Genomic DNA, 26,033 nt, shown 5'->3' on the forward strand with positions numbered 1-26,033 from the left:
AATCATTCTATAGTGTTGTTTTTTCAATACTAGCAGAACCTAGAATATGACTGCATTTTTTAATGCTGTGTAAGTTTTTCTTTTTACTTTAAGATCCTCTCAAAAATATACTTGTAATTCCTACACAGAACAAACAACACCGCAGGAGGGTGGAAATGAAAAGGGTAAAGGTAAGTCTGAAATCATATTTTAAAAATTGGCAGTAAAGGCAACATTTCTAAATGCAATTCTGAGGCTGAATTGCTTGAGCTTTAATTCAGAATTTTGATGTTTTATTTCAGAAGTGTGATGTGAAGCTTCCTAGATCCTTTTCGTGCATGACTTAGCCAGCACAAAGAAATTATGATACTTATATTTTCAAAAACTCTGCAAACCAGACTGACACTTTAGCAACAGTATTTATACAGATTGTTTAATTAATAGATCAAATTACAAGTGATTTGCATGAGCAGAAAGCCATGTTTAAATGAGCCTGGATGTTGCCACTGACCAAGCTTGCAAAAACTCAGATATTGTGCACATTGGTGGCTTTTAAATAAAGTGGATAGTCTCCTGCTGTCATTCTAAGCTGTTTCTGTTCTATCACAGAAACTTGATACTGTGTGTTTTATTCTGCAAAAAGCCCTATAGATTTTTTTCATCTGAAAATAGAAATCACACATTCATCTTTCTGTCCTCACTAGGAACCCAACAGCTGAGCTCATTACAGGTTCTGAAAAATGTCTTTGAGGGCTGTTGGCTGTGAACAAACAGATAACTGTTCCACTAGCAATGCATGTAAAAATCAGCTCCAGTTTTAATATATATTTTTGTGCTGCTAAGATTAGACTCCAGCTCTGTTGTCATTTCTTCTGGTTACTAAGATAATTTTTGAGGAAACTGGGCTAAATTCCTTTCGTTTTTGTAGGAGCCCTGCCAAAGTAGAAATCAAACACTCCATCAGCTTATTTTGAAATTAATGATCTTTTTTTTTCATTCATTCTGATAAAAGGCTAAACCAGACCAAGATACACTTACAACTGATGCAATGCTTGCTTTTCATTTGGCACAGTTATGCTTTTTCAAGGAAAATCAATAAATGGCTTGCTTGAAAATGGGTTCTGGCTTTTGGCCTCTTCCAGACAAAACCTTGTCTTACAGACAGACTGGATGCCTACCTGATACTTGAAGATTCATTTGGCAAAGGCATGCATGGCTATTTTTCTCACTAAAGTAAAAATATAAACACTGAGAGTGTGTGGTTAAAGTACCCTTTTGAAAATAAAAATGCTGAACCAAGATTCAGTGCATGTTATTTTGCCAGTTATCTTTGCATTGAGCAATTATTTTGACACACAGAGTATTGTGTGAGTAATCACATCTGTCATCTTGGTAACCGAAACGCAATTCAGGAATAATTTGCATGCCTAATGATAGGAAAAAAAGATGAAGGTCTTGCCTCAAGCTATTCCAGCAGTTAGTTCTGCTTGCTTTAATTTTGACATGAGAGAAATGTTTGCTCCCAAACTGAACATGGATGGTGTTTTCCCCACTGCTCATGAGCCTACGTTTTACTGAATAAAAAAGAAAACATGGTAGGTAACTTATCAAATATTTCTATTACCTTCTACATTATTATGTTTATGTTTTGAAGTTAGTGAAGGACACAAGTTTTTAATAAGAGAAAAACTGTTCCTCCTAAGAGGAACCATTTATGCTAGGAGGATTTTACTACCAAAAAAAATTGTTTGGGATCCTTGTATGGAAAATGTTTCCAGTTTCAGTCCATGGTGGCAACTGCTGCCTCAGTAAAAATTCCACTGAAAGTCTCAATACTAGTATGTAGATGACCTTCTGCCATGCTCCAGTGAAACTGTCACCTCTTGCAAAGCAATGTAGATGTCATTGTCAGGCATTCAGTAGTAATTTTTTGGGAAAAGTTAGTTATAGTGCAATTGTTCCTATTAGCTCCTGTTTTGTTGCAGAGTATCACCTAGTAAGGGAAAGTATAATTTCTTAGAGTGATTTCTTCATGTTTGTCTGCCAGAAGAAAATCGTTTTAATGGTGGATATAATTCACAAAATGGGAGAAGTTTCCATTCTTCCAATCTGTCCAAAATCATATACATATCTAGGAAAGAAAATTTGGTAGTCCATGTAAATCCCACAGCCCATAATTTTCACCTCATTACTAAGACAAAATTAAGATCAGAAGTTAGGAAGATAGAGTATAACTGTCTGTGTGTCTGTTTTGCTGTTCTATTTCTTTTTGGTAGCTACTGTCTGTGTGAAGTTACAAATTTGTGTTCCTTTGTATTTACTGTGAAGTTCAGAAATGGTAAAGAATGCAATAAATTCTTTGTATCTTGTGATTATTACAGTATAAATTAGTAGCTCAGAGCATTAGACATAAAATTTTCTTTAATAGAATAAACTAGTTAAAAATATCTGAAATAACGTTGTAAAAATTCAGGATTATATGATCATGCATTTTATTTTCAGAGAAAAAAAGTGACTCAGCAGAAATCCCTCCAAATTTACTACATCATCTTATATTCATTCAATTTAAATGTTTATGCCTTTGTTTTCAATTTTAACATTATCTTACAGATTGAATATTGTTATTATTTTGTTCCCACTTGCTGGAATAATAATAGAATTTTAATATCGATTTGCTCATTCCTTTTTTTTTAGGTCCCATCCAGCCATTCAGAGAGCTACTAAAATTTCTGCATGTTTTACTGATACCTTTTCTCTAGGTTTCATCCAACCATCCACTAAAATGTTTGCATGTGTCACCCTTGTATTTTTCCAGGTTGCAATTATCCATTCATCTCTCTACTAAAACTTCCATTGCTGTATGTATGCACTTCATTTACCATTTTCAAAGTGCCAAGTCCCCTTGATGGGACTGCTGAGTAATCTTTGAAAATCAGATGGGTAATTGAAGTCAACTAAATTTCAAGCTCTCGATCTTACTGTGCTCAGTAATTTCAGCATAAACCAAAATTATTCAGCTAGTTGTTTGACTTACTCTGTATTTATTACGCACCATGAAGTTCACACTTTTTGGTGTTTACCTGCCTCCTGCCTTAGCCCTGAACACTGGCTCCAGGGGGCAGTAGCACAGACAAATTTCAAGGTGCTTTGAAGTCACCTGCAAGTGCAAAACAGTGTTTCTCCCCTGTTCATCACTTCACACATATACATACACCTGCCACTTCGTGTGGTAGGTTTCAAATCAGGGGAAAGTAGGTCTAAAATTCTGGTTACCAGCAGTTCATATACAGATCAGTAATTACATTTTTTCTGTCAGATTTTTTTACATTTTACGTATCAGTGTTCAGAAATTTTAATATTGAGGTTACACTAGCTGTGAGTATAAAAAGGTTTTTGTATCAGGTACTTCTGAGATATGGAGAGTTCTTTTGTCCAACCAGACTCTACTCCTAATGAAGCTCAGCCTGGTCCTCAGTTAATGTTATCATTTAGATACAAGGCAAAAACCATAAATACCCTATTTGTCAATGAAATTGTACCATAGACAAAGAATAAAGATCTCTACAGAGTAATACATTTATCAACCTATTATGGATGACTCTTGGCATACAACATATTACTAAATATACTCCAGTAAAAGTTTACTTGCAGAAGATAAGGATAGTGTATTAATGACCATAGTTCTATTGAGAGGTTTGATATTTTTGGTAATTTTTTATCTTTTTTATTGCCAACATAAACAATCATTTGTCACATAAAGCAAATCGGTCATAGCTGTTTAACCAGTAGTTGGTCCATTTTGTCCTAGAAGCCTGAGATATAAGGATTGATGGAGTGTTAATTACCCATTTGTCGAAACAATCCTATTGTTTTTATACTCTTTCCATTTCTAACACATTCAGTTGTGCTTTCATTTTGATGTTTCTGGAAGGTTTGTTTGGGTTAGTTTGTTTGTCTTCAGTGTTAACATTTTGTTTGAAAAATGGTAGGTAACCATGAGGAAACCCCAGCAATCCCCCTGCAAAACTAATAGTATCTTTTTTGGGTTTTAGCTCTGAATTATTTTAATTTAAATGATTAAATAAAATAAAAATCAGTGGTCCTTTCATAACATGATTATCATACATCATCACGTGAGATGCATCACACCAAATGTTTTATGCTGCTCTTAATTATTTTTTTCTAACCAGATGGCTCTTCCAGCCATCATCAATCAAAATGGTGACATTATTGACAAAAAGAGACTAAAGTACACCTTATGCTCTCATGATACATGGAGAAAGATTTACAGTGGAATTACTAATCCTTGCATTCATTTAGTTGCTAGCACAGTATATTAAAACCTCTGACAAGACTTTGTCATTATTGTGCTTTCACTGAAAATCAACATCTTCAACATCTGCTTATGGCATTGGATGATGTAGGTCATGAGAACTCTTCCATTAAAAGAATGTGGGGTTTTTTTGTTAAGAATAAGAAAAGATTTTTGTAAGATAACACATTAATCCTAATGTGCAGGCATACCTTTTACAACTCTCATTCTCCTCCCAAGAGATTTCTAAAATGAAGTTTGATGAATCATTAAAAAAGGAATGGGTAAAATGTTATGGCTAAGTACTTAAATTCTATTAACAGACTTTCAATTAACCTTCAGTGGTTAAACAAACCCAAAAAATCAATATCACCAGTGTTTATAAAAATGCAACTCTACTTTATCTGTGCTTTTGTCATAGTTGCTACATTTGTCCATGAGAAAATATAGACAAATTATAACTTTAAGGTCAAAATCAAAGGATAACTTCAGATTTAAATTTTGATTATGGAAATCCAAATCAAAAATCTAAAAAAAAAATGACCCCCAAAAAAGTACCTTTAAATATGAGGTTGTTCCTTTTCAACTCTCTTATCCATGTCGAAGTATTCTTCAGATTATTTTCTGATACTGTATTAAAAACATTTTATCTTTATCTTATATATGTATTAAATACTAAATATATCTAGTTTATTCTTGCCTTTCAAAGGATACATTGGTAATTTTCTTTTCTTTTACCATTAGGCTTTTAAGACACTAAGACTTTTTGCTTATTTTTATCAGAAACTGAGTTTTCTAGTCAACATCTAAAATTCAAAGATATGTAGGTGACTCCTGTAAAGATAGTCTTTACCTTATTCTAGTTTTCTAATAATCATGATTACAGTATTTCAGTTTAATGACAGTTTCATGTTTTTCCAGGCTTTTGATTTCTGTAAATATGTACTCTCTGTGATTAAAAATTTTAAGATATCTGGTTACCAATTACTTGTAGTGATTTAATACCTGATTATGGTCAACTTCTAGTGTGATTAAAAGGAAAGTCCAGAATTATGACAATAGTTCTTTCCTTATTCTAAATTATTCTCCTATAATGTGGAAAAAAATAAGTTGTTTATTCCTTGCATTTTAAAATTATATTCTAATACAGAAATTATGAAGTTAAAATACAGGGGACTATTCTTAACATTTACATATCTTGATTTAATAATGCTAAATGCATGTATGGTGCGCGTTTTAATTGCAGACAGAGTCACCAGAGAAATGGCATCTTCCTCAGGTTAGATATGTGATTGACCTTCATTTCATTGTGGCTTTTTCTTTTGTATTTACTGTGGATTACATCTCTAACAAACAGAATCACTCTGCAGCTTTCATATAAACTCATGACTTAATAACAGATCACAGTCCACATCTCATTTTTCTTTTACTTGCTTGAAACATTAAGGTTTACCATTTCAACTACTGAATTATGCAAAGCTTTCCTCATCAGTTTGAAGCTTCCATTGTGAATGCCTATGAATATTGTGATTTCTTTCCCTTTCTTTTGCAGGTTTTACGTTTTCACATAGTTGTTTTAAAGCAGATGATCGTCTGTGCTTTCAGTTTCTTTACGTACCTTCTTATTTGTATTTCTTTTCACAGATGAAGATGACACTTCAGTTAGTACTCCACCAGCAGGTTAGGACTGTGATAGTGCTTTGAGTGTGTATGTATGTATGTATTTTTCTCTTGACTATTAATGAAGAATGAGTCCAAACCATTGGACTGAACTCAAAACATACTACTTAGAGAAAAAGGTTTTTAGAGTGGCCTACATTATATTAATCTCACTTCAGAGGTACAAGACTTTAATACTAGATAAGTCCCTTTTCAGTCCTGTCTTGAGGTTTTTGGTAGAACTTCTACAAGTGGAAGGTAAAATATTGGTTAGTAGATCTAAAAGCAATTCCAGATAAATAAATAGACTATTTAAATAATTCAAAGTACTGCCCCCCAGATAAATATTGAAGAACATAAATTCATCTGTTACCCAGAACTACACAAATCATGGAAAAAACATCAGCCTCATGTAACCCTTCTAAATACAAACTACTAAAAAGGAAATCTTGAATGGGAATTATACTAGTTTAGATTTCCTGGAGAAAAAGGGGGAACATCTCTGGGGTTTTTTTCTCAGTAGTTCATTTTTTTTTCTGGTATTCAAGTATTTTCTCGTGGATATGGTCCTAAATGTTTAGTCTAACTTTCATGAAGAATCAATGTTCTTGAAATCATAATGATCTGAGGTCAGTTAAGCTATAATCTCTGAGCTGGTATCACCTAAATTGCTCTTCCCTTTCAGATGGGATGTCTAAGCCAGCGGAAAGAAAAGATTCAGGTGAGACTTCCTGAAAAACATGATGAAAGACTCTAAAATTACATAATAAAAATATTATTTATTATGAATTTCTTAAATATAATACTTTATTTCATTTTCATTGCTTAGATAGTATCAAACTACAACTGTTCAAATGTCTCTGAGTAGCAGAGCAAGCAGGTTTCTGGCAGCTAAACCAGGAATGAGAGGAGGCCCTTCTGCACAGGACAGGACATGTACCAGTATTTCACACATACATACATACCTATCTATCTATATCTATTTCTGTATAGATAGATACATAGCTGTTTCATTCCTCCTCAGCCTACAGGGTGACAGTGGCTTACCTGAATCCCAAACACAGGTCCTAGGAGACTGTAAGAGAATGGCTTCTGCTCACACCTCAAAGGACAGTGGAGAAAACGTAGCAAAATCATAACCTCTTTCTTCCTACCCTGGCAGGTAATGCATACTACATCCACTTTTGTGGTTTCAGGATTTGCAGCCTCTGGAACAAATTGAGCAGCAGGTACTTCAACCATGGTTATAGACCTGGCATAGCTGCCTATGCCAGCCCCTTCAGCCAGCGTCAAACCCGCCTTCTGTTCTGTTTGTTTAATAATTAGGAAAATGTTAATATCTAAAGGTGATGATAATATTTAGGTGTTCTTTTATGTGGTACCAAATTAATGATTCTATGTATGCTTTTCCCATTCATTAATATTCTTTTTCCATTTATTAATATTCTTTTTCCATTTATTAATATTCTTTTTCCATTTATTAATATCCTTCTTCCATTTCACCCAGTGGTATGTTAGGTTTGTTACTGCACGTGACCAGGTCCTGTACTGAGCATCATCACTTCATTCTGTTCCCATCAGTAACCTTCACTTGCTCTTATGTTGTTTCCATATACTACCATGTAATACTGGCATAATCTAAACATTTATACTATAAAGAGAGTATATATAGATATGTATCTATATATATATTTGTGTTCATGTATGTCTGTGTATGTGATTTCATACATGTGTATGTGTGTTTTCATATATGTGCATATACATGTGTATATACATGAATGTCTTTACCTATGAGAAATATTGTACAAGCAGACATATAGGCACCCTACCTAAAATTGACTGAAAGACTGAAGGACAAAAATTTTATACCAAAGCCATCTAGAATTTCTATACCTTAAACATTCCTAATAGACTTTAGGATAATAAACAGAGTTTGGTTGCATTTTCTCATGGTTGTCATGAGTTGTGTTGCATTTGTGAGTGATGGAAATTTTCATGAGTTAAAAAGGTTCCCACAGCAATAATCTCTACATAATAGAAAGACAATTCTGACTTCTGGCAAATGAGTTTCTACAAAAAATACTGAGCAGGGAAAGGAACTTTTGATTTCAAGACCAGGGTTTGACTAAGTGGGAAGTGTTGTATGACTGGTTCCTCACTTATGTTACTTATGAAACCAAAACTAAAAGAGCATTATATAAACTATAAAAAGCTAACTTCACTTTTGAAACAATTAGAAGTTTGAGGGAAACAAGGGAGAGGTAGCTCTGTTTTGAAAGAGACAGATGGCCTTTATTAAGTACAGCTGTGCCTTTCCTCATTTGCCCTGCTCTTCGGTAGCACCATTGCAGCACTCAGTTTTCCCTGTGCACTGGGGGTAACTCCTCACAAAAAGGAGATGTGGCATTTGGACTGCAAGTCGACAAATGGAACACACCAAGGAGTAAAAAGCAAGAGAATTTATACATTGAAGTCTACATAAACCTGCCTATCTACTACATAGTTACCACCTACCTTTTGCATAATTGATTAGCTTGCACAACCTTATGTGTCACTGTGCCTGCGTGGGCCTCTTCAGGGGTCTCTGGTGGTTATCTGGGGAGGTGCCCCCTACTCAGTTTTGAGCAAAGTTCAGTTCAGGACACACAGAACCCCAGGTTGAGTGCCAAAGATGTGATCTTCTCAGACAATTGCCAAGCAGGTAGTGAAATATAAAAGCTTCCCATAAACATTGAACAACATCTGCTTAACATGCCTGGTAGCATCTTCTCACATTCAAAAGACGGGTTAAAGGTGAGAATGATACCACCAGGTTCCATCTGCAACAGAGATCAAAGGAAGGGACAGGGACAGCGAAATCTGCTTAGAGACTCAGAGATTAAAAATACAGAGAATTCTACTTGAAATACAAAGGATTCTGCTTAAAAACATCAGTAGGAGAGAACAAAGTTCAGAACTAAACTTCATACCTGCCCTATTTTGCAGACAAAGAGGAAGGACCAGCTTGTACAATTGACTTAGTTTGAGAGAAACCCACTGAAACAATGCATCGTATGTGGTTTTTTTGTGCTTGTAGCTGTTTGTGTTTTCAGAACCTCCATCTCTTCTGAAAAACAAAGAGCTGACCTTTGTGCATCGCCTCTGTAAAGCACTCATGGTTGAATGCTCAAGTTGCTCAGTACCCATCTTGGCTGATCAGGTTCCCCTCTCTTCCTCTCTGATAGTTTCATTTTCTCTCACCACAGAGGTAGCGTTCTTGCAGGAGCTGTACACAATGTGACAGCCAAGCAATGGATGTCAGTGTGAACAAAAACTTACATATCTTTCAGGACATCTGAAGAGAGAGGTGATAGGGCTAGAGAGTTTAGTAAGTTCAGGTAAGTGTACTTTGAAGGGAGTAAAACACACTCAGATGATTAATATTTCCCCCTTTCTCTGCATCTCAGTATGGTCTCTTGGAGAAGGAGCTCCAGAAGAGTCAGAAAAACGAGATGACTCCCAAAGATCTACTTTATTCATCGAAAAACCTCAGAGCGGTACAGTGAGTGTTGGTAAGTGCTTAGAAACAAAATCAAAAACCACTCCCAGAGAGACAGGCAGAGCTGGGAATGGTAGGTGCCATTCCTGTGACACTCAGCTTCTGCCCTCAGCTGCAAGTATTGCCACTGGTTTTAGCTGGATGTGAACTCCACTCTGAAGGAAAAAAGAACTGCACAGAGAGAAGCAAACCCCAATTGTTTAATTCAAGACAAGCTCAAAATCTATTAGTTTACTGAGCACAGTGGTAAGAGGTATAGTTTCTGGATAAGAGGGCTGGTTACTGTGACACTGTTGGCTGTACTCTTACTGATGTATCAGGAAGATCTTCCCAAAGATCTGCAGTATACCTTAGAGATTGACAGGTCACCTTTTGTACCCTACAGCTCTGCATAAATTAGCAAGTAGCCTGATTGGAGCAGCTGCCCACTGTAACCATGCTGGGGGATTTGCTCTGGGCTGGCTTTGGTTCAGAGTTCAAGCACCGTGAGGACTTTCTGTGTTGTGAACCACAATACAGTAAATGAGGATAGTTAGGAGGTTCACTTCCAAACTGCACTCCTGAGCCATGCTGCCATGGTAAGGTAGCCACTCCTAGTAGTAATGATGAAAAGTTCAGTGCAGGTTACTTAATATGCCTGTTATTTCATTGGATGCACAAAGATGTGGGCAGATCTTGGGATTTTTTTTTATACCTGTTATTTTTCTCAGTTTCTGTGCAGAAAAGGGATTTTGAGGAGGATTTATTTAAAAAATAAATATAAGGAGTTGGTTGCATTCTCTTATGGATGAATGTTAGGATGGAAACTCATCAGGGACTGTGCAGTGGTCTTTTGAAAGCTGAAATAACATTTACTATTCCCAATTTCCTATTTAGGGAAAACTCTTTCCTCTACCTTCTCAGCTTAAATAATTGATGATAAAAATGCATGAACTGTTCCAGGCTTTCTTTTCCAAACTGGAGTTTATCTATGTTACAGCCGCATGGTAGCCTGTGGCTCAAAAGAACCTGTGCTTCTTTTGAGCAAGGAAATTCAAATACTAGGAACAATTCACCCATGAGAACATGGAGCTTTACCTCAGATTTATTCTGCTTCTCAGTGTCCCAAGCTCCACATTGACATGCACAGAAAGCTTCCAGACCCAAAGTCTGGAATTAATGTCTATCACTGTAGCACTTCCATAGTCTGTGTGACTCCAGCTGACTCGTACTGTTGTGGTAGAGCACAGGGAGACTGAATGGAGCAGGAGTGAAAGAAACTTGTACGGATGTAACTGACTGTAACTAACATGTTCCTCAACAGCTGCATTATTCTTTCCTCTTTTTAAAAGGTGGGAATATTACATTTATAGCCAAAGTAGAAGCCAAAGATCTTCTCCGAAAGCCAAATGTTAAGTGGTTTAAAGGAAAATGGATGGACCTGGCCAGTAAAGCGGGGAAGCACCTGCAGCTGAAAGAGTCCTTTGAGCGTCACACTAAGGTGTGTCTTTGCTTTTCCTTCTTATGGGGGTGAAGCTCCAAAGAGAGCTTAAAGGTTGGTTTAAGATAACAGGTAGAAGTTCAAGAGCAGTGGATTCTAACCCTAGCTTCCCCACACAGATTTCTGCACAGAAGCAGACTTTTCTGCTCTAACAGCGCAGGACAAGTAGTGGTGGGGAAAAAAATTGCCATTTCTGGGTTCCAGATTCTTTTCAGAATCCATTATTGGAGGTATTCTTTGCTTCTGGTTTAGAACTGAAAGACTAATGTTTTAACTTTTGCTTTGTGCAAATGTATCCCCCACATTAATGAACAATTATGTTTGATTTTTAGATTCACACATTTGAGATGCATATCATCAAAGCTAAAGAAAACTATGCAGGGAACTATCGCTGTGAAGTATCTTACAAGGACAAGTTTGATAGCTGCTCTTTTGACCTTGAAGTCACTGGTAAGGTTCCACTTGTGTCTGTAAAGTTTTATAAAGATCTCTTTCTTTTTTTTTTTTTATTTGAAGTGCAACTTCATTTTGTTCAGAACCTTTAAATGGAGTAATGCTAAAGTGAACATTTTTAGCATAGAGCTCAGAGAATTTTCTTAAATGTCTGTAATTTATTGTTTAAATTAACATTGGGATTGGACGTTGTAACATGTGAGACATTTATTCAAAAATTAGAAAAGCTGGCAGGTAAAACTAATACAGAGTTCAAATCAGGCTCTGGCACACAAGACATTTGATATCTGCTTGACAGCCCAAGGGGTGTAGTACATGCCTATATGTACTCAGAGGTCAGCAAGGCAGGGGCAGCCTGGCTGCAGCCATTCACCAGCTGTGGATCAGAACATTTAATCTGATTCAGGTTGACACAAATGGGTAATTGCCACAAGGGGGCTTCCTCCTTGAACTGAGAAATAATGTGAGTCTGTAGCTGCAGAAGAAACTCTCTTTCCTCTGATGCTGAGTGTACAGAGAAAGTGCAAGATGCAGGCAGGAGAGAAAGCATAAGAAACGGGAAGATGAAAAGATCAGAGCCTGTGTATAAGGTAGGAAGGAGAATGGAGAGAAACATCAGAGAAACGTCTCCTATGCAGAACTGCAGAAAGTAGTTTAGAAAAATACATTAATTACACTTAGCTTAGCACTGAGCATCTTTGCCTTCATCAGAACTTAGTATCTTAGTGAGAGCTTAAAGGGGAAGCACAAACTCTGGTCACTTAGCAGGAAACTGAAAAAATTTCATATTCCTAATGACACTGATTATATAAATTTCATGAATTTTAAATTGTGTTTTTAATTCTTGAATTACCATTATTTCATAGAATCTTCCCAAGCTGCTCAATCCATTGACATCAGATCTGCTTTCAAAAGAAGGTAACTTCAAACAGTGATGCCGTGAAGCTCCTCAGTAATGGATACTGGTAGCATAGACAGAACTTTCATCAGACAATTGTATCAAGTACTTTAAAAAACTTGTTTTGTAAACACAGATTAAAGAAGTGGGATTTAAGGTAGTTGATAGTGTGTAAAATGAATTAGTCACAGCACATAGATAGTACATCTGATATTAAATATTTTACTGTGAAATTACAGTGTTATTGCTTTAAGGAAAGAATGCATATTTAAGGCAATTAAATATATGTTTCTTTAGCAGTTTTAAAAAATATGCTTTCATTCCCTAAAATATTCTACTGCGTGTTTCCTGGAAGCTGTCAGCTACAATATGAAAGATCCTGGACCCAATCCTGTGCTGATTAAAAGCAGAGAAAAAATTCACATTGATTTCAAGAAGACAGGATCTGGTTTTATGTTATCTTACAATAAACAGTAAAGGTCATCATTAATATATTACATCTCTATATATAAAATCTATAATATAATATATTATGTTACAGAGAATGTAAGACAAAGCATTGTGTCTTAAGTTTTGTTACCTTTCTGATAAAATAGCAATTCTAACCAGTATAGATGTCATCTTTATATGCTGAAATATGTAAAGAAATATAAAGAAATATACAGAAGTATTCAGAATGAAAATGTTTTACAAACAGGAAATGAATGCAGTTTGTTAATTTACAAGTAAAGCAGTGATTCCAAAGTCCTACTTTTATTTAGAGGGGTTTAATTTAAAGAGAAAATGCAAAAGACATTACACTCAAGGTGCACTCCTTTCTTCAGCACATTTAAAAAACCCTGCAATAACTACTCTGCCCAAGCAGATGAAGGTATCTGAGTATTTTCTGATTTTCTAAGTAATATCTTGCATGCAAAATTTGGAGGAAATATTGGCATCATTTCAGTTAAGATTTGCAGTATTTTGCCCTTTTACAAATATTAAGGGCAAATGACAAGTCAATCCTGCTTAAGGTCACATTTTAGAAAGAAATGCACCTTCATAGAACTGTGAGTCTATCTGTAAAAATGTACAACGGACTGTTTCTTCTTTTTTGTCACTGATTCCTCCCTTCATTTAGAGAAAGGTTAAATCTGAATATAATGCCGTAAAGAGTAATGCTCTTCAATCAGTATTTGACACAGCTATGCATTGTTAAAAGCAGCACCAAGCAATGCAAATCTTTGTTTTCTGTTCATAGCAAAAGATCAGCACAAGCCCTTTGTTTTTATACACATTCACTACAGAAATGAAAAACAAAGCTGGTTGTGTTGACTAGCTCACATTTGTTTGTGTTACTGAAACCTAACACAAACCTTGGCAAATTTATGTATTCAGTTACAAAAATTTGCCATCAAAATATAATAAGAAACAATACAAACCTCTGTGTTATTTTTCACAAGCACCTACGGAAACATAATTGATGTGAAAAAGGATACAAGTTTGTGTTGATTTTACACAATTATTTGTGTGTCTGGACAGTGTTGAGTATATGAGATCTGTAGATCGTTTCCAATGTGTGTTGTCTAAGTCTTCCTGTATTAAACAAAGATTTGATCTTTTTTCTATTAATAACAGTGGTGAAGGACAAGAGGATGCAGGAGAACTTGACTTTAGTGGTCTCCTGAAACGTAGGTGAGAACCAAGTGATGCAGTGAGCAGGTGTGGATTGCAAACCATTAGGTTCGCACACAGAAAGAGTCAGGTGTAGCATTAATAACTTCTTAAGAATTTTCTGACCTTTCATTTTTTTAATGTTTCTAACTATTATTTTCATATTATAATATGCAAATATTCAGTTAATTTTACCTTTAAGTGTGCAGAAAAGAAACCTCAGATTTAAGTGCACGGGGAAAAAAAGTGAGCCACAACCTAAAGAGGCAAATAACATTTAATTCACTTGCTATTTCTTTTGTGTTTGCATGGAAGGTGGAGTGGGGGGAAATTTCCTACACAGGGATGAGCAGTTCAGAAAATTGAGTCTGGTGCAAAAATAAAAAACTGCAAGGGTTAAATTTACCTCTTTGGGTACATCTTAATTTGATTTTATAAGTAGCCTGATATTAAAAATCATATATCATGTTTCCAAACCATAAGCATTGGTATTAATTCTTTGTAGCTTTTAGTTTCAATAGGTGCACACAAGTGCTCAATCATGTTTTATTCAACTTAAATGCTTTGATGGAGAAAAAAATGGGCTCTTGTTTCTCTGGTTTGCTTCAAAAATCTGGTGTTACGATAGTTGTATCTCTAGCTATTTCAGATCTTCAACCCACTTTAGAGTTTTACCAGGTTAAGACAAAATAGTTCATAATTTTTCAAAATTTATCGCAGAAATCCTATATGCCATGGAAATCAATGGCAATTAACCACAGAGAACTGGAAAAGGAACTAAATCCTCTATCTCATCTACTATGAAAGAGGAAAACCCAATATGCAGTATTAATTACATTAGAAGTTCACAGCAGGCTCATTGGCTTTGAGGGTGAGGATAGCATTTAAGCAACTCAAGCAAACAGGAAAAGCTGAAGGTAAAAATGGACAGGGAAAGAATTACCTGAACCAATTCCAGTCCACCAGGTCTTTGGTTTTTTAACCTTCTCATCCCTAACTAGGATCTTCAGTTTGACTTTTTACATACTAATACAACTTACCATGCCAGTTCTCATGACTGCCTGTGGGGTAATTTATTAGCAACATGAGAGTTGCATGTAAGAGGTCTTGGTGTTTTTGTGGAAAGAGAAATGAGATTTAAGAGGCATTATCACTTCACTAACAAGTAACTCATATGTTTTGTAAGATAAATACTGTATAGCCATATAAACATAGTATACTTATTGTGTGGTTAATGGATAAAGCAAATGTTTAGTTTTTAAACACCATTATTTGACATCAGTCAAATTGGTTCATCACCTCCTTGTTTCAGGCACTGAAATGCAACCTCACATTTCTGAGCTTAATTGAATGAAATTGTTAATTAAGCCACATTGTGGATATTAATATCCATGTGTGTGGATATTAACATCCATTATTATGAAGACAAATAGATGTTTTCATTCCAATTTTTTCAACAGGCAATGTTGGAGGTGCATTCCTTCTCTTTTGTACCAAGGTGCATCCCTGGGTTGTATAACCAAGGAAGGACTTAGAACTTTTCACCTTTGGTGCATACTACTTGAAACATGTTTTTTTTTAAAAAAAAAAACCTAAATGCATAGAATTGATATACCATTTTCTAATTTCATGCTGGCTGGCAGGCAGAAAACCCAGTTCTTATCTCAGTAAGCCACTTCATGACTGGTTATGCTTAATCAGTGCAATGCATCAGTAATGGCACAAAAAAGCATAAGATCTCAAAAACGCTCAAACATTTGGGTCCCCCTTTTTTTTTTTTTTAAAAAAAAAAGGACATCTTTCAACAAAATGCACATTTTTAGGCTAAAGATCTGAAAGTGATCTTGTGAGGTCAGTCTGCTTAGAAAATACCAAGCACTGTTTTCCCCCTACCCTCAGCAGAAACTACTCAAGTCTAAGAACAAAGTGTCAAAATTTGTTCTCCAGTAATGCAAGAGGAAAATGAGCCTGGAATCATCGTTTCAAGCTGGTTGAAAATCAGGATTCTCTAACTGATCCTCATTCTCAACCACTGCCTGACTCAAAGGGGTACATTATCTCGATTCTCACAGAGATCACCTCTCCTTAGCACGGACAGGCATTGCATGGCTTGTGGCCAGCCCTGGGAGAGGAGAATGCACCCCATGGGGTGTGTCAGCTTTTATATATGTTTGCAAACTGATCTCAACTTGCTGCCATGCAGAAGGAATCTCACTGAAATGCCAGTGTTCACTGTACATAGTCACCCTCCAGAAAGCATGAGATAAAAGCAGATAAAAGTGACAGGAACAAAATATAAAATTATATACCTGAGGTTGTGTAACAATAATTCCAAGGTAGCAATGAAAATATTTCGAAGACTGCTCAGGGAGAAGCTTTCTTCCTTTTTAAAATAACTCTGACATATTATGAAAATTAAAAAACCTCATGGACTAAACAGCAAAGTGGTTTTCCATAGTTCCTCATCCAACATAGGGATTCTCAGGGATCCCTAGTGCTATTCCTGTATATGTCAAAGAAAATCCTCTGTCAGACTCAATAGAGCTCAACTCTAACAGTGTCTCACAGCAAAGCTCAGTCTTTTTTTATTTCTCAAAAGTTTATTTTCTCACTCTGTTCTCAAAAGTACTGATTTTGTTAGATGAGCTAGATCAAATCAGAATGATACTGGTCTGATCCTAGTGAATTTATAGGAAGAAAAATACAGATTTCTGCTCTAATTCCTGGATTGTTCTAGCAGTTATTTTTTTTGAGCTAAACTTTAAGTCTGAAAAATTATCATCACTGTTCTCTCATTTAATGGTTGCCACTGTGAAAATAATCATACTTCTCTTTATTGGTTATCTTAGCCTGGAGTTGCAGATAGTAAACACAGTATTGAAACTTCTAAAGGTGATGCCTCACACAGGCCTCTGAAAACTTTTCCTGCTACTAAGACTGAGATGCAGATCCATCCTTCAAGTCCAAGCTGGTGTGGAAATGTCCATTTCCTATTCATATGACAACTTCAAGTAATGCTGAGAAGCACTGGTATAACTATAAACAGACACAGATTCCCCTGTATTCCAATGTCCTTTCATTGGTAACTCAAAGTAGCAGTTACAGGGACTCAGGGTTGAAAGCATTTTTACATAAATATGACAGGTACAGATTAGACTCAGCTCTCAGAGGTGCCATCATAAATTGTAACTCAAGTAACTCAAGTTACAGAAGGTAAAACTGATTTAAGTGGGATTAGCCTATATGCTATTATAGTACTACATTTTTCAAACTATATATATTTTTGAAGCAACGAAGCAATATAAAAATCCTCATAACTGATTGTATCAAAAAAGTCCAAATTAAAACTTATATCTAAATTCTCACTAGAAGAAGTGTAAAGTCAGGTGTGAACATCATTCTGAGCTATTCTACTCGTTCTGAGTGAAATAAAAAAATAAGATGGCAGCCTTCAAATTTTAGTCAAAACATTTCTAGCCTCACCATAGACTCAGCTTCACCTATTTTTATGGTGTGATAACCACTAACTCTTCACCCGTAATTTTATTTTGCTGATGTTAGGGAGGTTAAACAACAAGAGGAAGAACCCGAGGTAGACGTGTGGGATCTCCTGAAGAACGCGAATCCCAGCGAATATGAGAAGATTGCTTTCCAGTACGGTATCACTGACCTGAGAGGAATGTTAAAGCGCCTCAAGCGGATGCGCAGGGAGGTGAAGAAGAGCGCAGGTATGGATATGGGAGAATATTCTTGTGCTCATTAGTCAAACATGACCATCTACCTTAAAAACCCAAATAGGCTTCATTTCCACACAAGGGAACTTGCACACTACAACTCAAGCCTCATTACTGCAGGGAGTTAAGCAGTCGCTTTGTTCCACTGTGGATAGAATAAGCACCTTGTCACATTCAGTGCTTACCAAAAGCACCCTTTCCTCTCAGACAAACATTAGTTCCATATGGAGCAATGTCCCTCAGTTGTGTGGAAAGGTGTCATCTGATCAAACAATACGGAAATTAGACCTTGTGCTATCATCAATATCTTCTGCTCCAAATAGAGGTCACTGCAAACATGTTGTTTGCTCTTCATAGTTTCATTTTGCTCTTACTCTACATTCCTTGGAAATCCCAGCCATATCAAAACCCCTGCACTCTGCACTGGGTGGGGATATTCAGGCCTGTCTTTCTCCATCTACCCTATTGAATAGTATGAGTGCTCTAATTATATGCAGAAATATAAATATGCGTTTCTATGCATGTATATATATGTGTGTCTATAAAATATATGTATATGTCACATAATACATCTACACACACATATAAATACTACACACTGTCCATTATGTTGTTGTGGCTTCTGCTTGTTCCTGGACAGCATTTCAGAACTGGATGCAATATATACATTCAGTGTTTCACTGGATTCCTGGAGGAGTCCCTTGTGAGTAGGTGAAGTCCTCCACAAATCCAGCTGTAATTCAGCTTCCTGATATACACTCTCTTCTTATCCATTACCTCACATCATAACATGTGTTATGATACTACACATTAGTTTTTATTTGTATTTTTCATTTGCTGTCATTTTATTTGTATTTTTCATTTGGAGTCAGTGGGCTTTGGCTGAGCCACTGGGGCAGTTTTTGTATCCAATAAAGCTCTCTATGCAGCTGAAGCCCAAGGAAACACCTCATCTTCCCCCAGGAGTCTGGAGCAGAGGGGAGGGTCTGGTGGGTCTGGAGGCTGGAACAGGAATTGTGTGGCTGCATGTTTTCCTGGGAAAGAGGCATCTCTCAGCACCTGTGACCAGTCTGTCTGGCCCCTCTCCCCCATTCCCTTTAGAGTAGGATGGAGCTGCCAGCTAAAACAGGATTTTTTTCAGTGGACAGGGTTTTCCCTACAGGAAGGGCTCCAAACATTGGGGAAAATGCCTATAGTAGTGACAGGAGGAGAGCAGGGCATTTTTCCCCTCATGCCACCTTTATTATAAATTGGAAACTTTTATACTGCAACAAGATACATAAAAAATCCTTTTCATATTTAATAACTCTACTCCTGTTGTGTTTGATACATTCTGTCTCCTGTAATCAAACATATGCATGATATAAACCTTAGCAGAAACTGGTTACTTAGCTGTGGGCAATTTGTTTGTAGTACCATTTAGTTATTTTTTTGAGCCCACAGATGTCTGCTCTCTGGGCCTGACTTTTGTGTCTGGCGATGTCAAAATGTTGATTCTAAAGTGTTTTGAAATATTTGAGTTGCATATGGCCTTACCTTGGCCACAACAACTTGGCCTACAACAAGCTGTTAAAGCTACATCTACCCCATCCTATTCAGAATACAGTCACACTGCAAAGTCATGAAGAGCTACTAGCCTGAACTTGGTCAGGATAATCAGATCTGCATAGCTTTGTACTTATTCTAGTGTTTCTAGAAAATAATCTGATGCTAAGCAGACTAGTGTAAGGATATAGAGTGATGTATAACATTGTGTGCATGTATTCTCACAGCTTTGATGAGATTTATGCAATGTCATTTCAGCATTCATTCTTATTTTTCTGATCTCATTTTATAATAACACTTGACTTCCATAACAGCTTTTGCCAAAGGTCTCGATCCTGCATATCAGGTGGACAAAGGAGGTAAAGTAAGATTCATGGTGGAGCTTGCAGACCCAACAGTGGAACTCAAGTGGTATAAAAATGGCCAAGAAATACGACCAAGCGCAAAGTAAGTGATTTTATCATATGTAGGCAATAAAATGGATACACGTGTACTTCCTTGACAAGTGTTGCTTAATCTCTCTCTTCACTCAGCTTGCACCAATTTTATTCCTGAATTTCAATAGATGTGAAGACTATGCAAATGATGCTATATTGTTCATGACCCAGAAAAGTCCACTATAGGCTAAATGTAGTGCAGATCAACTCCTTTGTCTCAAGAGATCCTCAAAAAAACATGGTGCCATTTGCTACTTAGTAGTTTTTTAAAAATCAGGAAGAATTGTGAGTACATAAAGCACTGGTCCTCAGTCCTATGTCCAAAGGTGGACATAATCTTTCTGCAATAATTGTGTGCTAAGAGGAGAGATTTTTGACATCACATACTTACCCACCTTGCCCATAAACCGCCTGGCAAAAAGGGTGTGAGGTTTGTCTCATCTTCTACTATCAAGTTAACTTTAACATAAAGAAGTCACCAATGTTCTCTATCAGTCATGTGCAACAGGTCTAATGTACCCAAGATTCTTCATCTGTAATCACCTCAATTGGTTTACTCTCTGACCTTACCTAGAAGAAGTGGTCTTTCAGGTGCAGACATTTGAGTACCTGTAGAGCAATGGTTGGAAGTTGAGCACAGTCCCTCCTGTGGGCACAACCAGCTCTTACAACTGGTACAGAAAACCCCATTCCACACTCAGACACAACTCAGAATGATGATGTGCATAACAATGTAATGCTCCTCAAACATTTCTCAGCAACACAAAATCCTAGTAAGTTTTTCCTCTGACCCTGTGAAAAAAAAAAAAAGTAAATAACAACAGCCCTCTTTCAGAGAAAGGGTAGATTTCCTTCATTCTCTTGATGCAAAAGTCAATGAAGGATTTTGATTAATCTTCATAATTGGCAAAAAAAAATGGATAATAAAGAGGGTACTGTTTCCTTAGCCCCTTTATCTACCATGAACAGTTCAGAACTGTTTTTCAGGCAGCTCTATAGATACCTCTCCAGCAGAAGGGCCTGGGTTGAGTGCTCCAATGCATTTCTACCAGGCTGCTGAAGCAGCTGTCAGACGCTAATGAGCTTTGGTCATTACAAACCTGGAGCAGATCTAAACCAGTGACATAAAGGTGAAAGGCTCCATTACCAAAACCCCATATCCCATTACTGATATCTTGTGCCATCTGGCCTACCAACAATATTAACTTCTTAACTTTGGCTATTATTATACTTCACAAAAATGTTGGAATGAGTGATGGTGTCCTCTTACTAGTTATTTTCAGCTTTACTCATCTAGAGTTTCAGACTCCATTTTATTTGCCACCGTTCCGTGCCTGCTCTTTTTTTTTTTAATTTGTGGGGTTTTTTTCATATCACACAAGTTTGGAATTTTGGAACAAGCCAGAAGGAGCTCACTGTCACTCTACACCATAGGTCTTTTTGCTAGAAGTCTATGACAGCACTGTTAAAACTTGGAAATTGCTTCCAAGGACAATTTTTCCTGTACTGTGCAAACCCCAGAATTTTTGCCTCTAATAATCCCTGAAGGACTTTCTACACAGAACAAAAGGGGCCCAGCAGTTTTGCTAACATATATTTGCTGCATTCCCATTCAAACAGATACATTTTTGAGCACAAAGGCAACCAGCGAATTTTATTCATCAACAACTGTTCGATGACAGACGATGCTCGCTATTACGTAACAGCTGGTGATGAGAAATGCTCCACAGAACTGTTTGTGAGAGGTAACTATGTCAGCCTGATGCTCTTTCACTGATGCTCTTTGATGTGGCTCTTTTGGCTGCAACAGAAATTATCAGGGAGGATCTGGTTCAGTATATTTTTGTATTTGTATTAGCAGCCCTTAGGATTATTCTGTATTTCTGTGATCCCTGGACATTTTGTTTTACTCATCCCGTGTTCAGTAACTTAGTGAAAACCCTGAAATAGGGATATGGTTGATTTTATACTGTGCATTGGGATCTAGTGGGGCTTGTGGAGTTCTTATGAGTTTTAAGCCATTTTGGAGACTTGTGTGTCATAACATTTCCCTAACACCACACTTAGGTACTTGAGGACTTTGATACTATTAGTCCAACTAGTCTGTTTGAAGTACTCTCAGATCAGGCTTTCTAGCAGTTAGTTTTCATTCTGCCTGCACTAATTTAAGGGAAGACTCTATCAAAAATTATGAATGGGTGGCCATATCTTCACTCTCTTTGCTCCCATGGTGCTGATTACTCACATGTGTACAACAAAACAAACAGAAAAATTCAGTGAGAGAAAAGAAAATCATAAAATATTTCAAAAATCTTTTTTAAATAATGGAGTCCATTGCACCTATAAGCAGCATAGGATAACTGTTGTACAGTCTCTCGCTATTAAATAAACTTGAGTTATGACATCAGGAATGGATTAAGCCAATAAGGTCACCATGATATTCCATCAGGTCATCTTATTGTGCAAAATGAGCTACAGGACCTAATAAAAACCCAGTTTTATGAGAGGGATCTGTGGGAGGCAAGAGGGGAATGTGAGCTCATGTCAAGCTGCCTGGACAAACTGTTAATAAAATGGGATGCAAGGCAGGTATTAATATGAACAAATATTGGTTTTTTTTATTTAGCACATTTCCCACTATCATCTTAGTGAGCAACCACTTTTCTGATTTAAGACAGAAAGAGCTGCCTTGATACCCTTATTAAAATTTTAAAGTAGTATCACTTTCTACCGCATGATTTAGGAACCCTCTCTCACTTAGTTTTCTCTCTCAAATCATAAATCTGTAACTTAATCTTTCCAAAGATCCTCCAATTTTGGTGACCAAAGGCCTGGAGGATACCAGTACCTATGTTGGTGAACGAGTAGAACTGAGCTGTGAAGTATCTGAGGATGATGCAAATGTGAAGTGGTAAGCCACACATAGTTTTTTCCTTGAGAATAAAACACAGAAAATTTGAATTGTGGGCAAAAATGTGGGCAGCTTTTTCTATACCAGTAAACCTGAAAATTGTCAAGAAAATCTCAATAAAACATTATTCAAAAATGTAGCAATGGTAAAAATATCCTTATACATTCATGGATGCATTTGTTTACCCTTTTCTAGTGCCTTAGAGACTTGTAAAGTCTTCTCTGGCAGTTTCAGTGTATGGAAGTCTTATTTGTACAGGACTTCTATTGGAAAATTAATTATTCTTTGTTTTTCCATAGGTTTAGGAATGGCGTAGAACTTACCAATGATCCTAAATCTCGGTATCGAATCAAGGTTGAGGGTAAAAAACACACTTTGATCATAGAGGAAGCTGCAAAAAATGACACTGCAACTTACTCAGTTATGACAACTGGAGGGCAATCAGAAGCCAAGCTTGCAGTTGACTGTGAGTATCATCCATCTTGCTCTTGAATTCTTATATCAGAGTTTGCTGGCATACAGAAATAAATAATTTGCTTGCCTTTCCCTGGGGGTTTAAAGAGAGACTTAACCTTCACACCAATTTCTTTGCTGCAAATTTCCAGAACAGTGACTTCCCTTTAAACACTGTTTGCAGTAGCAGGCAATGAACTAGTTCTGCTTACTATCACTCCATTAAGGTGGAAAACAAAGCAATCCATCCAAAGATACAATAGGTCAACAAAGTGAAATTTGCAAGGAAAGTATCTTCTTTTCCTGAATCCTTTCAGGTTTTCACAGGAAAGCCAAACCTAGGCACAAACACATGACTGTGTAGCCTCTTCAGCTCTGTGCAATATCTCTTTAGAATATCTGTGGTTTTTAACAAAATGTATCTATCTGTCCTCTAAAGTTATCATGCATTATGCATAAATGTACACTTTTTTTTTTTAATAGTCATGCTGCTTTTGACTATTTTGTACAAATTGGTATCCTAACAAATTCATGCTATTTTATTATCAAGTTGGAAATTATCCTCCATGGCTACTGAGCTCCATCACCTTTCCTTTCTTGCAACATCTTCTGAGGAATTTCCAACTGTCTTTCTACAAAACACTGCCTTTCCATGGGTCTTTTTTCTGTGCCAGATTATAGCCAGGGGTATTTATTGCATACAGATTAAATGTTCAGCCTGGACTCTGCTCTGCAGCATCTAATCTTCCAGAAAGTGGAAGTGTGCTAGGGTACCAGTTCTCAAACTCAAGTTTTACAAAAGCCTGTGGGCATTCATAGAGTGAGTTAAGGCACTTCAGTAAACATGAGAACAAGTAGTGTATGAAGTTAAGCTTACTGGCCAGCCAGCCTTTGCCACAGCCTTGATTGCAGTTCGATCATAGGAAAGGTGGGCTGTAATTCCTTCTAGCGCATAGATCTGGGGACCCAGGTCATTCACTTCTTGAAAGTTTCTTATGGGTCTGGGGGATAGAAACACCCTTCCTTCAGCACCCAAACATCAGAGAGGGGACAGCATGCAAATTATGCTCCTGGGCTTAGTTCTTCTACTGGCAACATCCACAGAGTTTCCCCATTCAGGGTATTTTGGATCATCTTTTCTAAGACATCAGACTACATGAAGAGAGTTAATTTATGGTGCTTACATGTTCATATTATTGGCATTTCAACTTGAGAATTTTATTGTGGGAGGCATTTTGAAGTCTGTTGTGCTGGTTAGCATAAGCTCTGTGACAGAATCAGGAGCTGCTGTTTGTTATCACCATTAATATCTCTGCTTCTGTTTTCCTAAGTGAGACCACTGAAGATATCACTTGCACTAGAAGATCAGACTGTGAGGCTTGGACAGGAAATCCACCTGAAGTGTGAGATATCTGAGAACGTGGAAGGGAAATGGTACAAAAATGGACAGCTGATTGAAGCTAGTGACCGTGTAAAGCTTTATCACAAAGGAAGGTAAGCCTGTTAGGTATTGATTTGGCTTTTGATGGAATGACACTGTAGAGATGAGCCAATATATGGGTTACTTCACTGAAAATTATTTGCTAATCAAGCTAACCTCTGTCCCTCAAAACATATATTTTTATCATCTTAAAAGCCATGTCTCCTTTCTTCTTTTAATCTTGGTTATTCTGGCCATGGAGGAAAATAATCAAGTCCTTGATCCATCTAAGTTCAAGCTATTAATTTTTCTTGACATTGCTGTTGCTGTTAGCATGGGATCTTAAGTAGTAAAGTAAAATAATTGTTAGACACTATTAAGAATACATAGCTTTTTAATGACTCTTTTTCTCATAGCTCCTTGGACCAAGTAACTCTACCCATTCAAAGTTTATGGAAATGTCAAGTTTCTTTGCTTTTATAAGTTGTCCTTTTTCATGTGAAGTAAGAAACCACAAACAACAAACAACCCTCAAAACCCCCAAAGCAGGTCCTACCTTTAACTGCACACCCTTCACCATTCATACAGTTGGGAACTGCTCTTGTGAAGGCACTCCTAAACCGGCTTTGAAATGTTTGCATCAACTCCCCAACAATCCCTAAGTAGCAGTAAGTGTCAAGTGCCAGCTGTGCAATGGCCTCTTGGATTGACATTAGGTGAAGGAGCTCCCCACAAGTCATGCAGGCCCACAGTGTGAGGTGAAGGAAAGGGGAGCAGGGAGGACAAAGAGTGGAGTCCTACCTTGAACAAAGCTAAGCCACAGGAGGTCACAGGAGACCAAAAATATCATCAGCTGGAAGACACAGTTAGACAGCAAGAGCAGCATATGATTTGTTCACTCATTTTTTATTCTGGCAAACAAATAGTAGATTTGTCAAAAAATAGTTCAACAGAAGTCAGACTATTCCCACAATGGGATCACCTACAGATTTCTTCTTGAACAACCAAACTACAATCTAGTGGCAGCAGTACAGAATCGCTGTGTCAAAGGTATTACACTCCTATATTTTTCTAGTTCTCTGTTCAAACAAACAATATTAGAATTGGTTACATTATTTGGTGGTTGTACAATATTGTACAATCACATTTTGTACAAGTCACACAGTATTTAATCAGCTAAAATACCACTAAGTGACCATAAAAGGATTTTTAGTCGATAATTTGGTACACTTGCACAGATCTCCTAAACTTTTCAGAGATTTTTCCTTACAGCTTCAAGCAGTCTTCAGAAATAATTTACGTTGATTTCTCTTTCAATTTTTTTACAGAATACACAGATTTGTTATACCAGCTTCTGCTGTTGATGATGAGGGTGAATACATGTTTGTACCAGATGAATATAATATTAATATTCCATGCAAAGTACATATTGTGGGTAAGTATATTGAACTTATATATAACCTCTCTTTCTCTGAACTTTGGAAACTAAAAGCAGCATGAAATATCCTTGATTACAATCACTTAGTATCCTCTGAGGAGGCATCTACCAGAGAAAACAGAC

General features: G+C 36.8%; 1 protein-coding gene across 1 annotated transcript in view; it reads left to right on the forward strand.

Annotated features, from left to right (window-relative positions):
• The window catches only part of MYBPC1 (myosin binding protein C, slow type), a 90,565-nt gene that overhangs the window by 23,576 nt on the left and 40,956 nt on the right, over positions 1 to 26,033 (forward strand). The window contains exons 3-17 of the mRNA XM_029963491.1: positions 129 to 170; positions 5,936 to 5,971; positions 6,636 to 6,671; positions 9,397 to 9,501; positions 10,820 to 10,968; positions 11,301 to 11,418; positions 12,288 to 12,339; positions 13,937 to 13,993; positions 17,534 to 17,700; positions 19,566 to 19,698; positions 21,309 to 21,433; positions 22,494 to 22,599; positions 22,899 to 23,065; positions 24,384 to 24,546; positions 25,801 to 25,907. Of these exons, the coding sequence (XP_029819351.1) occupies positions 129 to 170; positions 5,936 to 5,971; positions 6,636 to 6,671; positions 9,397 to 9,501; positions 10,820 to 10,968; positions 11,301 to 11,418; positions 12,288 to 12,339; positions 13,937 to 13,993; positions 17,534 to 17,700; positions 19,566 to 19,698; positions 21,309 to 21,433; positions 22,494 to 22,599; positions 22,899 to 23,065; positions 24,384 to 24,546; positions 25,801 to 25,907 (1,563 nt within the window). The remainder of the gene's footprint in view (positions 1 to 128; positions 171 to 5,935; positions 5,972 to 6,635; positions 6,672 to 9,396; positions 9,502 to 10,819; positions 10,969 to 11,300; positions 11,419 to 12,287; positions 12,340 to 13,936; positions 13,994 to 17,533; positions 17,701 to 19,565; positions 19,699 to 21,308; positions 21,434 to 22,493; positions 22,600 to 22,898; positions 23,066 to 24,383; positions 24,547 to 25,800; positions 25,908 to 26,033) is intronic.

Source organism: Manacus vitellinus, unplaced genomic scaffold, assembly GCF_001715985.3.
Source record: "Manacus vitellinus isolate BGI_N305 unplaced genomic scaffold, ASM171598v3 scaffold_5_pilon, whole genome shotgun sequence".
NCBI classification, from domain to species: Eukaryota; Metazoa; Chordata; class Aves; order Passeriformes; family Pipridae; genus Manacus; species Manacus vitellinus.